Here is an 18,272-nt window from a genome sequence, read left to right as displayed (position 1 = left end):
ACTTATTTCATTCAGAGCAGAAAATGCAATGTTTTCTCTAGTTTAAATACTAGACTCCTTTCAGAAAAAACTTTGTTAGGGGTTATTTTCTGAGTGCCCTTATCCCAATGAAACGTGCAAGTGACACCCAAAAGGGAAGGACATTTACCATGACCATATATGTGATACAGAAATTATTAATTTTGTCTGTTTTATCAGTTCCATCTAGGTATCAGAGCAGTCAGAAGGATAGCAGTGCTATGAGAGGAAATTACACTTTTACCAATTGTTACCTGCTTACAATTGAATTTTCTTATTTTTTTTTCTGAGAGTTCTGTGTTTTCTAGCATTAGATAAAGGACTTGTTTTATTTAACTAGCTATAGAAGAAGTATTGGTGAGCTTCAGCGCTTTGAGGTTGAAATACACGTGATTTTTGGTAATGAAATTGATGATTAAAATCTTTGCTTCTGCATACTTCACAGAAACTTTTTGACATGGTGCCTTTTAGTTTACTAATGTCATTGAACCAAATTATAAATCTCTTCATGTTTGAAGAAAACAGTGACATAATCAATGTAGTTAATAGTTTAACAGTTTAAATCAATGTAGTTTAATAGTGTAAATTGTCATCAGTGGAATTTACTGCCAGTAAATATTCTACTGAGCTCAGGTTTGGCTTGTTCCCCATAGATATGGATAGCAATAACACAAGCATCTGTAGATTTGCTTCCACAGCTTTATGGTGTTTTCCCACCTTTCTTCTTGTCTAAAAACTGTACTTAGAGAACTGCATGCAATGTAAAGTTTGTTTGGTTTGGTTTGGTTTGGTTTGGTTTGGTTTGGTCTTCCCCGATACTGCTTTCTAAATTCTGGAGAAGATGCTGTAAGAAATGACCTAAATTAAAGTAAAACAGCTCCAAACCATAAGACAATGTAGAGACAGGGGAAAAAAAGTTACAAGTCTTTCCTAGAAGCATTTTTGCTCATAACAGTGATAAGAGTACTACAGGCAAACCCACACAAATACTGAATATGTGCAAGATGTAAAACTTGAGGGAATATAAGCTGTGCAAATAGGCTGAAATTTGTCTGAAATGTACTAGAATTTGAAAATATCTCTTTATATGGGAGAGTCATATTTGTAGCAGCTACGTTTTGTTTTACATTGAACATGTCAATATCATTTCCTGACAAAATTTTAACTGATTTAATACATTATGCTTAAGCTTTTCAGTAGATACACCTGTAGTTGTAGTCTTATTAAAACCCAATGTATGCAGCTTCTGTGACTACTCTGACTTTACCATACAGATCTGCTTAAAATTTAAGGTTTGCTTGTTTTTCTTTGTATGCATACAGATATTCAAATCCATACACATGGTTTGTTGAATGTAAAAATTCATGTTATTTAGGAGAAATAAGGCATAATTCTATGTTTTAATTTTAAAATGCATGCACTGCTTTTGAGTTATATTAGAAAGAGCTATTAGAGGAATCAAGCTAGATCAGCAGTCAAGCCGTGGTATAGATAAGGAACGTTCTAACATAATAAGGTTTATAGCATTGAAGAGGGTCAGGAGAACTGCTGGTAGCTCTTTTCTGTGTGTGTGTTTGCTTGTTTGTTTGTTTGTTTTGTTTTGTATGTGTGTTTTTTTGATGTTGGTGTTGGTGGTGTTTTTTGTTGTTGATGGTGTGTTTTGTAAATTTTTTGGTTTTTGTTTTTTTCAAAAAATAAGTGTCAAGGGAAACCTTGATACTCTGAGAAGGTCCCTCTGTATTTGTTTGTTTGTGTTTTCTGCCAGAGATTATGTATACATTTTTTCCATTGAAAAAGGATCTATGCATCTTTGAATGCATGATGTTTTATGACTGTGAATTTATGTTTATGTTGTAGATAATCCAAAGCGTTTTTGCGTGCTACTGCAGAAGAGAGGTATTTCCACTCTCGCTTTACCTGCAGTGCTATACTGGCCCCCAAAGCCCTTCTTAGAGGAGTAGTTATTCTTGGAAGTGCTCTTTTATCTGTTTCAGGGAGGATTTTCTAGACACGTATTTCACTTTAAACCAAAACTGGAGATTTTGCCTTAAACAGAACTGCAGATGTGGTGACAGCTGGAGGATTTTAAATGCCATAATCATTCACAGAGTAGAAGTATCTCTAACCTTATGTTGTCGGAGGCATACTTTGCAATGACAGAAGCTGGAGTCCAGCCTTCTAGTGTGAGTGGTTGGACCATACAGTCTCATCCAGACTGAAGTGCAGGGAATTCGCCTTCCTGTGTTCACTGCACTGCATATAAACTTAAATAAGACTGAGAGATATTTCCACAATGTACAGAACTGCTTTAAGCAATGCCCCCTAGTGTGCAAACGAAACTTATCTTAAATACATGATTTTTTGGTGAGGAAAATAAGCTTTTCTCTGTCAGATTGAGGTATTTGCATTGATGTAGCATTTGTATGTTCTGTTGAAATATCCAAAATCTCTCAATTTTGCTAGTGGTTTCTGTTTATGCATATGACTAACAAGAGGGGAATTATTTCCCTCCAAACCCTGGAAGGAATAAAAAGGGTCAAATAAATACAGATGCCAAAGTGAACAACTGTTGGTACATGTAAAAGGCAATCATGGTGAATCAAGACACCATCAAAGTCATCTCAGACTCCAGTCCCATGGAGATCTAAACCACTGCAGATCTCAGGGCCACCAAAAAGGGTTTTGTTGCCTGTGGGTTTTTTCCTGGCTTAGTTTTCTTCTGCCTTAGTTAAGTCAGCATGTGGTAGAGTCCAAGAACTGGAGTCAGCACAAGGGAAGTGGTGGGAGCAGACAATGAAACGGAGGAGAGAGCAGAGCCTTTCCTTTTTTGCTTCTCTTTTCTGAGAACTGTAGTCTTACTGAAGAAGCAGAGGCACACCCTCAAGCAAAATAAATGGGCAAGTCAAGTCCCAGATTTGAGTTACCACAAACTATTAACAGACAAATAGCAACTTTTTATTAAGAGTATTCTAATTTACATTTCCGTTGGCTAGAGCTGCTTGGAACTTTGAATGGCACAAAGGCCTCATGTTTGCTTTGATAGTAAAACTGCTCTTAGGCATCAGTAACAAAGAGGACAAAAACAGTGATGACATTTAAATGGATTTACTTAAACTAGATACATATTTTTTGTGAGCGTATATGCATGTGCATTTCTTTCCCACATTGCTTTTAGAAGCAGTAAACGTGCTCCCCAATACATTTAGACCTGTGAATCTGGTCTGTGAATATTCGGTAACTAATCTGGGACACCAGTGAGTTAGTCTTGGAGATGATCTGTTATTGCAGTTAGCCTTATTTATAATGGACCGTAATATGTTGTTTCCCTGCTCGTCTATAGTTTGATGTAGTTTTGTAGCATGGAACTTTTTGTAGGAATATGCCACCTGGATTTCTAAGCAAGAATTTTTAGATCGTCTCTGTGATTATTTCCTACAAATATCCTACCAATAGGGCTTAGAAGAGTTGTTCACCCTATACAGACATATTGTCAGGCTGGTGTACACTCTAATAATTTGAAAGAAACAACATTTTATCTTACTAGTGGTGTTTGCGTTGAAAGTAGTCTCCAGTGTAGCAATGTTTTATCAGTATCTTCGATATTATTAATTTTCATTATTTCCTTGTAATGATGCAATGCGCTTTAGTTTTGCTTAGCAGCATCTTGCACAACCTAGTTCAAATACTGAATTGTAATCAGTGCAATAGGTGTTTTTTTGTTTGTTTGTTTTTTCATTCATAATAAAGCCTTCAAAAAAAATTGTAATCTTAACTCTTTCCTGACTTGGAAACAGGTTGACTGTGTGCTACTACTTCTCTGTTATGTCCAGCACATCCAACATCTCTGTGTGGGAGAGAAGAAAAATATATATTTCTTGTGTTGCAGAGTGCTCACTGGACATTTTAACTACAAACATCACAGGCTTGGTAAAATGTTAAACTGTATAATCTTCATAATTAAAGCTATGGCATTTGTGGTCTGTATTCCTTTAGTTACTTGTGTAATTTCAGATTTTGAAGAGATCTTTTAGAACCAAAATAGGGATTGCAGCAGTTCAACAGAGTAAATTTTGACAAGGAGAGAAGTTCAACAAACCCAAAAGTTCTTCAGACTTCTTTTTAATAGCTGGGTATCACTCTAAAAGAAATAAAGCTCTCCAGCAAGCAAATTCCTTTCTCTTGTGTCAAATTGCTCAACTGGTAATAACACAATTCAGTGAAGTCAGCGAGACTGTGCTCAGTAATAAATGCTTCCAATATGCATTATACTGGAACTTCACAATCAGTTCTAAATTACGTAGTAAATTGAAAACAGTAGAAGAAGAGGTAGTTGAAGAACGCGCTGTATCATCCTGGGGAGGGAGGAAAAGACAGCATTTTAGAAGTGTTGTTTTTTTTTCTAAACTTTTCTATCTAAATGCATTTATATTTGGATTAGAATTTTAGTAAATGCATGTGAGAAAGTGAAAACCTTCGCTTTACACATTATGTTCCCTAATCCATCTCTAGAAGGCTTTTAGCATTAGTCCTATGGAGTCATAGGGTATTTGTTATTTATCACTGAGGTCTAAGGAGTTGAGCTGGTACAGAAATCTGTCATTAACAGGACTAATCTCAGTATCTGAAATTCAATATTGTACATGTGTTTGCAGGATTGAATTTTAGTTTTCCAAGACATTTTAGAAGTCAAAGTAAGGCTTTTAAAGCTTTCTTTTGGTGGTAAGAGTTTTAAACGATCTCCTTTATCATTTTTCTTGCTATATAGGTTCCAAGTAACATCTATTATTGTATCTTGTAAGTCACAAATCTAGTTTATTTCTGGCAGTGTACCCTCACAACAATGTTTAGTATGCTTCATTCAAGAGGATAGGATTTTGTCTGGTCTGCTGTGTTCAGCCAGCAAAATAGTTTGTAGTTTTAGAGGTAGAAGTGCAACGTTATGGGTGGCTGTCAAGGAGAACGTACTTAGTTGCAAGCTGTGATGTGGCAGTCAGGTAATCTGAGGGCAATGAGCTAGTCTTTTGTTTATGCAAGTGTAAAGAGCGTATGTTTTAGTTTTGGTAGAGTTAGTACTACACCGAATTTTGTGTGTGGACTGAATCAACAATGAAAAAAGATGCTACTTAGATTTATCCCATTGCTTAGGAGTCATAAATTAAAGAGTCTAGGTATGAGAAACCAAGTTCAATGTACTTTTTATTTTTATTTTTCAGAGGCCCAGAAGACACAATAAATGATTGTAAAATCCTTTTTATAGAAGAAATGTACAAGATTGAAAAGCCAGGAGCTTATCCATTGACATTTGGTGATGGAGATTTCAAAAGTATGTGGTTTTTGTTTTTGTTTTTGGCATTTGAATAGATATAAAAATGGAATACTTGAATGATGTTTCTTTAGAATGCAGAACAAGTAGTTTGCAGAGGTAATAATAAAGGTTTTGCATGCACAGGAAAGCAGTAACATAAAATTCTTTTTAGATTTCTGTTCTAAAGGTATATTTACTGTAAGGTAGATTTTAACATCTTTGTCTTGAGCAGAGAAATGGGAATATTCCAAACAAACTGTGCAAAATGAAGTCATAATCTTAGTTAAGTTCCTAGACAGGTGTCCAGGTCACCAGAACTTCTGTGGCAATGGACATGCCATTTAAACTTCTAATAAATTAATAAATGACAAATACAGAATTAGTCTGTAATGCTGCTCTTTAAACCTGTTATTATGTACGAATTAAAAAATAAAATTAAGAACTTTGTACCAGAGCTACTAGTACCATGAAAAAACAAACAAACCAAATAATTAATGTTTAGATTATTTTTTGGCCCTGTAAAACCTTCTAAAAATAACTATGCCATACCTCCTCATCCTCCCCACAGCCAAAGGAAGGAGTTGGTGGCAGCATATCTAAAAAGTGGTGGGACATTTTATCCTAACTTTAAAGATATACTGAAGTTAGGAGGGATAAGATGGTGTTTATGACAGTGAAACTGAGAGATTGATCTTCAGCTCTACTAATAGATGTTACTGAATTAAAAAATGAAGCAGATACATCATATCTTAGATTCTTGACACCAAGGCAAGTATTTTTCAGAATCTTTGTATGTAGCTATTAGTGCACAAGAATTAGTGTACTTACTGTTTATTTGCAGTCACCTAAAAAAACGTTTTTTAGAAAAGCACACTGCATTTGAAGTTGTATTCTTAAAAGTTGAAATGTGACTTCCTGTAAATAAACTTTTCACAATTCATTTTTCATTGCTTGTGATTTACTTTCCTTAGGTTACTTACAAAAAGAACCATTCTTTTTATCTTCTCTATGCATAATTCAAGTGGTTTTGCAAAATCTTAAAACACATTTCTATTTAAAAAGCTGGTATGAGAGAAGTTAAAATGTACTGGTACTGCTTTGCTTTTACAAACCTATTTATTTTGCAAGTATAATTATTTACAAAACCTTTTAAAGGGCATATAAAATTATTACAGTTTGTTTAGTCCTTCCCCACATTTTCTGTGTACTAAATTAATTTTTAAAAGTATACACATGTTAAGGAAGTGAATAATTACTATATTGCTGATTATACAAAATTGGCTACATTGGGACCATCTGATTTGGCTTGAGTATTTATTTATTTTACATTCTGTGCTTCCTCTGATAATTGCTGTTTCTACTATTTCAAATTCAAGCTCTTTATTTTCACTTACAGCTCCTTCCCCTCCTATTTTAGACCTATTTCGTCATTTGTAACCTCTTTGCTTAAATGACTCACTTACTGCTATCTGTGTAGAGATTAGCACCTCTGTGTATGTTTTGTTTCATTCTATTCGTGCTCCCATTTCAGGATATTGTTTATAAACCTACATAAATAAATATAACATATAAATATAAACTTTAAAAATGTAAACCTACAAATTTAATTGATCTGGTAATTTAGTTTGATTTCTTATCTCAAACTGTTCTTTTTTCTGAGTCCAGCTTTCTCACCACATTGCCCTTTCCATTTCTGTTCACGTGGTTCTAATTTTTGTGGTAAACTGTCTTGTCATTGTTGACTTATGACACTGCACATCAATTGAGCTCTAAGTAGTACAGCCTTTGCCTTTCTGCCGTGTTCAACTCTCTAGTCCTACTTTGTATTTAAAAAAAAATACATACGCATATATTTATCAATACATGCACATCTATTTAACTTACTTGTATGCTATGACAAGCAGTAGATTTTTGTTACAATAGTATCATGTGAGATTCAAGAATTAACTGTCCTTAAATACTCTATAAGATTGCTGCGAGCAGAATCAGAATATGTGCTGACTATATTGTTGTCTAATGAAGCTGCTATCTGTGTCCTTTCCAAAAGTTAGTATGCATACTTTGGAAATCATCCTCACCATATAAACACTGTAGGCTATCTCTACAGGGAAATTGTTGCTCCTTGAGCATGGTCATATGTTAATGAGGCTTTGTATACATAAATTAGAAAAAAATGTGTATGAAGGATCAGTATAAGTTTATCAGTTACATTAAAAAATATAAGGAAGTTATTTTGAAATTATTTAACTGAATTCTGCAGTCTGGGAAAAAGTTATAGTTAAACCTACTAGAAAATTATGTTAGAAAATTAGTAAATTAAAAAGCAACATATTTGTAAATACATTTAAACTATTTCTGTGCAAAAAAGGAATTAAGAACTGGACATCAACATACACTGTTTCCAGCAGTATCAAGATTTGTGCAATAAATGTGAGATAACTCTTCCTGTAAAAGAAGAGAATGTGAAATAATAAGTGCAACTAAAGTATACCTGGCTGGTAGGGATGAACAGACCTGTCTCCATATGACCAATATGCCAGGTATAAACAGTGCATTCAGTTAAGAACATGGTAAAGCAGAAATGTGAGAAATTAAAGCCATGTAATGAAAACGACAGTTTGCATTTTGTTTGTGTATTGAAGAATGTTGAAAACTTCAGGTGTTGTTTAACTGAACAAATACATAGACCTCTGCTTTTCTTCAGAAATATATATATTTTAAAAAGAGATTATTACTAATCTTTGACCTATGAAACTGGTTTTGTAACAGAAAACAGAGTAAATTATGTAAGCCTAGACAACCTGTGGTGGTAAGATATAGAGAAAAATAAATTTCTTTTTGCCTATTATTTGTCAGATGAGATAGAGTATGAGTTTATTTAGGGACGGCTCAGTCATCAGTTCTAAGATTTTTCAAAGGAGAGACCAGTTACCTGGGATTTTTTCAACCTCGACTTGAATTGATGTTGATAGCTTGGACAGATCAGTGAGTTTTGCGTAGCTGTTCAAGAAATTCCACAGGTACAGCCATGTACAGACTGTTTCATCAGCACTCTTTTCTTTTCTCTTCAATTGAACCCTGCGGGAGAAGTCTTAGACTAGAAGATTACTTCCATTTGGATGCTTTTTTGTTTTTTCTCTTACAGAAATTTACAAATTACAATGCAGGTGTACTTCTTCCACCTGTGAAGATGAGTATCGCTCAATATCATCCAGAAGGACAGTAGATATAGCACAACACTTGGTATTCCAGTCCCCCTTTCTTATAAGACTTTCAGTATGGAGTTTCTCCCACAGAGATTTTATTCTGATATCTTATCCATGTTGATCACATTTTCTGTAAAGTCTGTCCAGTTGGGACAGCAGTTTTTTTTTTCCCAGCAGAAAGGGGCTGAGATTTCTGCAATCCCATAGTTATTCCTTTTGTTCTCCATATGCTTAGGAAAAATGCAAAAGTATCCAGAACTGTTCTGGATACATCAAGGAGATACCTCATCTTTCTTTCTGTTCAGGAATCAGCTCTTAAATCTTTACTTTATGTTATATGAGCAAACTAACTTGCAATGACTTGATAAGCTTTCCAGCTTCTGAAGGCAGCAACTTAAACAATAACTCATGGTGAAGAAAAAATAAGAAATAAAGCTAGGAGAAGATGGAAACTTGTCCTTGAATAGTATTGTCCCCTTCCAGTGAGACAAACCTGGGAGCAGATATCTATAAGGTTTGAAAAAATCTAGTCTCCCATAAAAATGTGTCAGAAAGACAGACATCCTTTAGTATGAAAAAAATCCTATGTTTTACTAAGGGTTAAATCTTTTATGGGAACAGGCAATGTTTTCTTAAATGTTATGATTTGACATTTGTACCCTTCTGTTTTTGTGTGATATTCTTAGTTCATGCTGTCTCCTAAAGGCTGTATGGGGTTTGGGGTTAGAGCAGGTTGGTTTATAGTTTGCATTTTTATAACTCCTCAAAATTCTTATTAATGAATTTGCCTGTGACATCATGGACATATACAGTCTTTGTTCCTGAGAACGAAAGTGTTAGTTTTTGAATGAATAATGAGTTTGGGGTATTTTTACCAAAGATTATGACAGGGACAATTTTGTCTGTCACAGATTTTGTCTGCCAGACTGTCCTTCTAGGCAAATTGCCCTTTTGAGAAGACATTATGAATCAGTTCAGAAGTTTCTCAGATAGTTCGCCTATGGACTTACAAGAAGATTTATTCCACATGTTGGTATTCCAGCTCTTTCAGTTTCTGAACTACTATAACTCACGGTTATTTTTTTCTCCCAGAATTGTGCTCCTGAGAACATTTTGTGGCCCAGTCTTCCCTATTCCTTTTTCTGAGCTTGCATTGAGATTTCCCTGTTAGAGTACACAAAGAGAGTACATATTAAAGTACTCTAACAAACTGAAGGCCACTGTCAGTAGTAAAAATGTTTTTACCTATGATTTTCCTCATCTGTCTTAAACTCTTTATTGTATTCCCTCTCACCTTCTTTCTCTTAAAGTGGAAGTAGTAACAGGAACAAACGTTGTCTACCTTGTTGTCTACCACTTCTTCTTCAGAAGGAAGAAAAGGTTGTTGTTCGTACTTTACAGTATTTCTGACAGTCTACAGCTGTCTCAAAGCTTCAGATAAACAGTCTGTCCATCCAAGTGAATTAAATTATAGAATGTTATAGTAGGACCAGAGAGCCAGAATTTCAAGTTGTAAACTTCACAGAATGAATGAAGAAAGTTAGTTAATAAGCCTTTCTATTTTCCCATCTTCTAAACTTTCAGAAAAAAAAAGTCTTCGTATTATTGCAGGCATCTAGATTCTCCAACTTCCTACATCCAAATCCAAACTCTCAAATAGTCTTTGTAGTCTTCTGTGCCTTCTGATTCAAAGACATTTACTTCTTTCAGATAAGATGATATTTCAAGAGCAGCTTGGAATTACTCAGTTAATTATTATATTAGGCTAGTTGAAGGTCAAGTTCACTTCCATGGCATTTCTAGATGTCTTTCATACAGAACACATATGAACATGGACAGGAGTTGGACTTGGTGATCCTTGTGGTTCCCTTCCAACTCAGGATATCCTATGATTCTATGATTTTTTTTTTTCTTTTAATGAAGGAATTATTTGAGCAGTGATCAAGTTCTCTTCTGAAGTCTTCTCTCATTCCTCTGGACTTCCCAGTTGTTTCAAACATTTTTCCTGTAAGTCTTAATTCTGCTATATTCTGCTCTTTTATATCTGTTTTAGGCTACTGAATGATTTGGGAACCAATGCCAATGTTTTTTTTTGTCTTTTTTTTTTTCATAGCAGTGTTCATTTAGTCCAAATTTCCAAGTGAGCTAAACCAGAAAGTTAGTGTTTCTTTGTGTGTAAACTAAACTGCTGCTCTGAAAAACTGGTGATTTTGAGGTGGACTGTGATCTTAGACTATTAATTCTTTTATGCAACTGTAAATTTAATTCTAAGGGGAAGAGAGCTGTTCTAGATTGTAGTTCTGTCTGCATTTGACTGTTACCAAGTGGGATTTTTTCATGGCTGAATTTAAGAAGACTCCAACTAAAGATTGTTCAAGGCTTCATCTGTAGGCAGAGTATGCTGGTGTCATGTTGGAGGCAGTGAGGCACAGTGGGCTGGTGGGGAGAAAATAAGAGAAGCTGCTGGTTTATACAATAAAAAATCCCGTTGGCCTAGGTAGTAAAATAAAAGTTACTGTGGGGGGAAAAAAATAAATAAATCAATTTCAAGAGGACAGTGTTCATGTGCAGAAAGAATTGTTTCCTGTTGATAGAGTAATGCAGTTTTCTAAGATACATGGCATTTGACTTTTTCTTTGTTTTTGACAGGAAAAAGTGGCCCTGAGTGCAAGCACTGTAGGGCTGATCCAGATAAGGAATGCCGTTTTTGTTCATGTTATTTGTGTGGTGGAAAACAGGATGCTCACATGCAACTCCTGTGTGATGAATGTAATATGGCTTATCATATATACTGCCTGAACCCTCCTTTAAGCAAGATACCAGAAGATGAGGACTGGTAAATATACAAGGATGATTTACTTATCTATATTACCATTCTGCACAAGGTACCTCTTTGTTATTTGTACCTCGTAAGAGACACTACTAAAGAATTTTTGTAATTCTGGTGTGTTATTCATCTGTCCGCTTAATGTAAACCATTATGTTTTCTGTCACAATAATACTTTTAAATCATTCATAAAGGATTAGTAGTAAGCTTTAATGATCATTACATAATTTCAAAAACTGGTATGTTCATTTTATTCACTGTGATCATTAGGACATTGCCTGATCTGGTTATATTTACTTACAGTGGTTGTTCCCTTGTCTCTTAATTTCATTCAAGCTCCACTGCTTGAACAACAGTCCCTCACCTTTCTCTTTCACTTCATCCTCTGCCGCTATTGCTGGCCCTGAGACCTTCCCATGTCTTCTGGTTGCCTCTACCCCTTTCATATCTCCTGCTGTGCGAGATCCACCAGCTTGCTGTTCTCCTTTTTACTGTCCCTGGTTCTGCCAGCAGGAAAACCAAGCTAACTCACATTGTCAAATCAAGGTAACTGTATTTTGAAGTGAGTCTGCATGGAACCACTAGCAGCCCAGTAAGTTATCTTGGGCGCTGTGCCATTTTTTGTCTTTATTAGCTATCTACAATTTACGCTGTTCATATTTATAACCTGCCTGTGACTTACATGAGATGCTAATCCTTTATAAATGAGTAATAAACAGAGCTTCATTCAAGTGAAGTTTTCCATTATGTAGACATCAGTTAATGTCTAAGATGTCTATGAATACATTTTATGGAATATCTTTGGGCCTTGTGATTAATTTTTGTGGAACAGTACACTTCAAAGAAAAAAAAAGATCCATTAAAGTGCTATGGAAGTTTTAACATTCCTTGGAAATAAATAACTCAATCCACTATACTGTAGTGGATGCTGCATGCAAAGGAAGTTTGTGTATTGGTAAGTCACTAATGCTGTGCCTGTTTTTTGTGGCATCAATTTTTTTCTGAGCTCCTTCTATATATATGCTAATGTGTGATTAAGCAATTGAGAGATTAACAGTGATAGGTATTTCTCAGCAGCAATACTGAGGCTACTGTTTTTTCTTTGTCCTATGAAATTTCTCCATTGAGAAGCATTGTATCCACCCTTTTTGGAGTGGTAGTTGGAATTAAGAATAGCATTTATTTCAATATTGCCTCTGTGCCTTCCACTTCTTCCATGTGCAAAATGACAGTGTTTATTCAGCAATGTTTATTACGCATCATACTAGTCATAACTATCCCTAAGTTTTCTACTGTCAGGGCAGGTTGTTCTTGCTGTATATGGCATCTTCTTGCTTCCTACTGATTGCCAGCATTACCGAGTTGATGTCATGTTGGAAACCATTCTCAACACACAAATGGTTTATTATTGACTGCAGTCCTTATACAGTATTTTTACTTCACAGTGCTTGACCTTTGGATATAGCAGCCGAGAAGTTCTTTTTTGACTTCCTTCATTCAGAATGTTCATTGAGACCACCTGGCTGGAAGTATACATCTGTTCAGTCCATCCATTCTTCTTCAGTTACTTACTCCCAAAATCCAGTACTCCAGCAACAGTAAAATTCATTTATTTTCCAGTATTAATCACAGTTAAATTTCTCATAAAGAAAATAAATATGCTCCAAGTCAGTGACCCTCTAAACACAAAGTCACAAAATCCTTTGTTCTAATCTGAGAACTATTTATTTTCTCTAGTTTCTTCTGTATCCTCAAATACACAGCAAGTTTGATAGGCGTGTTAGGATACTAATATTGAATTCTCACCAGCCACCAGTGTCTCTTTGGTTTAGTAAGCGTGCTAAGATTATCTTGGCCTGCTGGGTGCCTCAGATGATTTTTCAGATTAGTTATTACTGTTCGAATCTTCACTGGCACCAATTCTTTTTCAAAAACATCTAAGAAGATGTTCTTAGGAGTTATTCTACTTCTATTTAAGAGAGCTACAAAGAAAGTTTGAAGAATGCAAATTTTTTCAAAGTGTTGGAATTACTTCTAAGATATCCCTACCCTCTTCCAGTAGCATGACCATAACTGCATAGCATAGATCCATAGGATGGTTTCCCTCCTTACAGGAAATGTGGTGTTCTGTAGGCAACCACAGAAAAATTGAATTGACTGAAAATATGGCCTTTATAGTCTCTCAGGTCATGGGTTACATTCAAGTTTAGACCCTTCTACTTGCATTCCTCACAAAATGATTATGAATTTCCACAAGTAGTAGAAGGTTAATTCATATAATATAAAAAACATATTCATAATATTCGTATAAAATGTCTTGCAAAAAGGCTGTCAAGCATTTTAACTGGTTTTGTCTGCTGTGTAACAATACGAGCCTTAAGATCTGTTTATTCAAGTAAATATATAGTTGCATCTGTGGATGAAATCATTGGGTGGAAGAGGTACGGTTATGGAGATGGCTCTGTAATAGTTATTTTGAGATACTTAGTAATACCAGCCCTCTGCAGTCTTAATGGTTGATTGTATGTAGAAGTAGCTCAGTTACACTGGGCAAAGCAGTATCTCCTAGCAAAGACGAGGTCTGCATTCTTCCTTCTTACATAGGAGCAAAGGGTAATGGCCGTGTGATCCTTAACATCCTGCTAGATCTTGCTTGTTTTGGAAGTGGAAAGATTTGGCAAACTCCCTGCAGGGGATAAACTTGCAGTTTGGGAAATGATGATAAGGTTCTCTCACAGAGATGAGGCCCTTCTATATGCTAAACAATATTTAATATTCTATGAGAAGCTTACATTAAAAGCTATTAGGATAATATGGTTATGCTATCAAAAAGCAGGGAATGCCATTGTTAAATTCGCCTTGTGAACTTGCATTTTATCATCTTCCTTCTTTGCAGGTGGCCATTGCATACTCTTTTTTCCAAACAACTGTAGTAATATCATCCAAAGTCTTAGTGCTAGACAAATTCAACATCTTGTATTATTTTTCATTTCTTATTATCAATGTAACTTCATTGTCTTAATGGTTCATCACCTTTATTGGCATAGTGAAATCTGTTTCTGTGGACATTAATCATTAAATCTTCTGTTCATAACCAAATGCATAAGGTCATCAATCCAAAACAGCAGTAGTAGTAGTAGCAGTAGTGGTAGTAATCTAAATTAAGTTATCAATGTTATTTTAGATCAGGCATCTTCCATTAGCAGCTTGTGGGCCAAACTTAGGCCATGGGAGCCAGAAACATGGACAATTAATTACCTTTGCATTAGCATTCCTGGAGTGGGATGAAAGTGTTTTTAGAAGCAGTAAAATGGCCAGTGTACCTCCCTTCTCTCTCTGCTGCAGTCACGGCGTACTGCTATCTCCTTCTTTCCTATCAGGCTGGCTTTGTGTTAGCTGGAATGAGTCCCAGTGCTGTGTTCCAAGTGCCTTAGGCATTGTGGGGTAGGATTAATGAATGTGTGTGTGCGTGTGTGTCTGTCTGTCTGTCTACCCATATTACATGGTGTCTTGGCTCTGTTTCACCTTCAGCTGTCTGCAGTGAAATTCAGTGCAGTAGATGCAGAAAATAAGGGTAGAGTGGGCAGGACATACAAACAAACCACGAGCACTGGTTAGCAGCATACTCTAATCTCGGCTATCTTCTCCTTTACATGGTCTGAACGAAAGAGGACAGAATGAAGAGAGAATACAGGACACATGGGGACGTCTCACACATCATGTGAGAAAGAATAGTGAAATGTTTTGCCTCTAACACTCTACCTTCAAAAAAACTGAAATGCCCTATTTTAAAGGTGTCAGCATTTGTTCATGTTGGGTTCATTTTTTTTTCAACTGTAGGCTTCAGCTGCTTGAGACTGGTATATATTTGCTAGCTTTAAATATTCAGTCAAGATAAACCAGTTGACACTATTTTGGCTACAGGAAATGTATTGCCATTATTATGAAGTAATTGAGAATTTACTAAAACCGTTTTTTTAGGTATTGTCCTTCCTGCAAAAATGATTCTAATGAAGTTGTAAAGGCTGGAGAAAAGCTCAAACAGAGTAAAAAGAAAGCAAAGATGCCATCTGCCAGTACTGAAAGCCAGAGAGACTGGGGCAAGGTAGAGTGTGTTTTAGAAATAGCTATTACTCTGATTGTTCATGTATGTGCTACATCTGTAATTATACTTCTATATGCACTACACAAAATTCAGTACTGGGTTGCACAGACTATGAGACAATGATGAATCCTGCCCACTATCTACTGACAGTTAAAGCAGTGGAAGAACTATTAAGGTGACTAGAGGTAAAAGCAAAAAACCCAACTCCCAATCTCCCCCCAAAAACCATGAACACACATTACTTAAAACATTTCTTTAACAATTGTTAATGCATTTTAAAGTATGTATTTTGTATAATGACTAGATTTCCTGACATCTGTATCTGATTTTGCAAGTAGTCTTCAATATTATAACATTAATTCATTCTGTGTTTTTAGGGCATGGCCTGTGTTGGTCGCACTAAGGAATGCACCATTGTTCCTTCAAATCATTATGGACCTATTCCTGGTGTTCCCGTTGGGACAACTTGGAAATTCAGAGTTCAGGTATGGTATGTTGCTTCAGTATTAGCTGTAGTTGAAGTAAACATGAATAATAATAAATGTGTTGGACACTAATGTAAATTTAGATTGATAATTTTCATTTTCACCTGGACAAGATAAAGCACGTACAGTATGATACTGGAAGTGATGCCAACTGTAATGAAATAGAAACATACAGATTTTATAATACAGCTAATAAGTAGTGTTTTTAAAAAAATTGAATTATTTTTAAATAGAAGTCTGTTGTAATGAGGATAAACAAATTTCACATGTTAAAATTCTAAGTGGGATACTTAGTGAATAGAGTCAAGTGTTTTCTGAATTCTCCTTCACGTGAACTGGTCATCCCACTAAAAAAATGTAGACTGTGGATTTCAAAAACAGTAGATGATATCACTATAAGTTGACTAACTGTTAGGTTTTTTGGTCATGCATAACTGACATCCAACTATTCTTTTAAGCAGGTGAACATCTTAAAACAGCATAAGCCTGTACTACTAATAAAATGAGCTGTCCGTTCAAGATTTGCTACTTCTTGCACTGTCTCATTTTCTGTTCCAAATATTTCTTAGGTTCTGAGGTAAACTAGATTAGTAAAAAAAAAACAAAAAAAAACAAAAACTGTCTGAAATATCATCCCATCTGGGCTAGAAGGGAATTTATTTTTCCCAGTCCATTTCATATTTTGGTTATACAGTACTGTGCCGATATATAGAGGGGCAGAATGCTTATCAATATGGTGATAGGCACTTTATGAATATATACATAAAATTTATATATATATATGTATGTTTTATATATATATATATGGAAGCTTTTTAAAAAGCTGGAATGATGGGATAGCATCTTTTTATGCCAGTGCTATGGTTTTGAAGTGTCCAAAAAAATGCAAACTTTCTTTGTTTTCCCTGATCTTATCTGATATTCCTGGGTTTTGTTCTATTTTTTGATTTTTTGTTGTTTGTGTCAGGGAAATGGATACTTATTTATTTTCAAAATCAGTTAATTATTTGTCTCCTACATGTGTAATAGTTGGTAACTGAGTGTTCTCCTTCACATGCAGAATAGAAACATTTTTTTCTTCTGTGCTTAAACATGGGCATAAAAAGAATCAGAAGCCTTTTCTGATTAGCTCTCTGAACTTTTTATCACCTGCTTTCTTATGAGAAGAAGATAGATGTTTTATTATTCAAATGATAGAAGCAAATACTTAACAGGAAGATTTCATCCGATGGTGGTGTCTTCACTACTGTCTGAAGAATTCTGGATTTGGGAGAGTGTGCAATTTTTAAGGCTGATATGGTTTGCAGCAGACATTTTCTATATAGCAACAGTTTTCAGTTTCTCTCATTGGTAGAAATCACAATGAGGCAGTTAAAAACTAAACTTACTCTTTCTCACACTGGCACACTGGTGTACATCATGAGTGCTACTGTCAATACCAGATTATAAGCAAATTAATTTTGCACTGTGAAATCATGCTGTTCATTATCCCAGTGATTTTAACACACAACTACTTAGTTAAGAGGAAAATTCCATTTTGATTCTTCAGGATATTTTGCTGACCTCTCCTGTGCTTGAAGAACTTTTTTGGAAGGAATTAAAATGGTTATATTTTTATTGGCTTCCAGATTAAGCATAGTTTCATAAATAAGAGAAGTTCCTAAAATCACCAAGTAAGAGAAGTTTCTGAAATCACCTATGCAAACCCAAAATCTCCAAATAAAGTTTTTTCATGGCTTCAGAAGTAATTAAAGTTGCAAGTTCGCCTTTTTTGTAGGAACTCCATTGGTGACACAAAAGCTGATAGTTTTCTGATCTTTCTTGCGCTGGTAGGAAAAGGAACAGAATTACAGAGCTGCTTTTGTAAGAAAATTAAGCAAAGAACCATGATTTTGTGTATATATGTGTGCGTATGTGTGTGGAATAGACAGCAAAAGGCAATTACCATTTATACCTAACAATTTAATTTTTGGTACAAATGAAACATTTCACTAAAAACTAACAAAAAAACAAACAAAAAAACCTTTTCTACGTAGCCACTTACATTACACTTTTGTTTCTCATATAACTAGTCTTCTGTATGAGAAATGGGTTTCTCTTAAGCAGATCAATGAGAATTTAGAGACTTTAGATTCTTTATTTTTGATTTGTGTAGTTTTTCATGACACAAATTCTCTTTTCCCTAGAAGAAAATTGACTAAGTATTGCTTCTGGAGAGAGCACCTGAAGAGCATCTTTGGCATGAATTACTTACCAGAATTCATCTTTGGGTTGAATCACCTACCAGAAACCTAAATTTAATTGATGAGTCCTGGAAATGAAAGAA

General features: G+C 35.1%; 1 protein-coding gene and 1 long non-coding RNA gene across 6 annotated transcripts in view; one reads left to right on the top strand and one right to left on the bottom strand.

Annotated features, from left to right (window-relative positions):
- Positions 1 to 18,272, top strand: part of UHRF2 (ubiquitin like with PHD and ring finger domains 2) — an 84,837-nt gene that overhangs the window by 49,279 nt on the left and 17,286 nt on the right. For all 5 annotated transcript variants that reach the window (XM_083816592.1, XM_083816591.1, XM_083816595.1 and 2 more), the window contains exons 5-8: positions 5,232 to 5,341; positions 11,179 to 11,365; positions 15,338 to 15,461; positions 15,839 to 15,946. In XM_083816592.1, coding sequence (XP_083672718.1) covers positions 5,232 to 5,341; positions 11,179 to 11,365; positions 15,338 to 15,461; positions 15,839 to 15,946 — 529 coding nt within the window. The remainder of the gene's footprint in view (positions 1 to 5,231; positions 5,342 to 11,178; positions 11,366 to 15,337; positions 15,462 to 15,838; positions 15,947 to 18,272) is intronic.
- Positions 2,952 to 11,172, bottom strand: LOC310889317. Its single transcript, XR_014576513.1, has 3 exons — positions 9,872 to 11,172; positions 8,256 to 8,401; positions 2,952 to 4,370 (listed from the first exon to the last, which is right to left on the bottom strand). It is a non-coding gene; the product is annotated as an uncharacterized lncRNA (long non-coding RNA).

Source organism: Anser anser (genome assembly GCF_964211835.1).
Source record: "Anser anser genome assembly, chromosome: Z".
NCBI classification, from domain to species: domain Eukaryota; kingdom Metazoa; phylum Chordata; class Aves; order Anseriformes; family Anatidae; genus Anser; species Anser anser.
The sequence above is the reverse complement of the archived record's forward strand: the minus strand, read 5'-3'. Positions and strand labels throughout refer to the sequence as shown.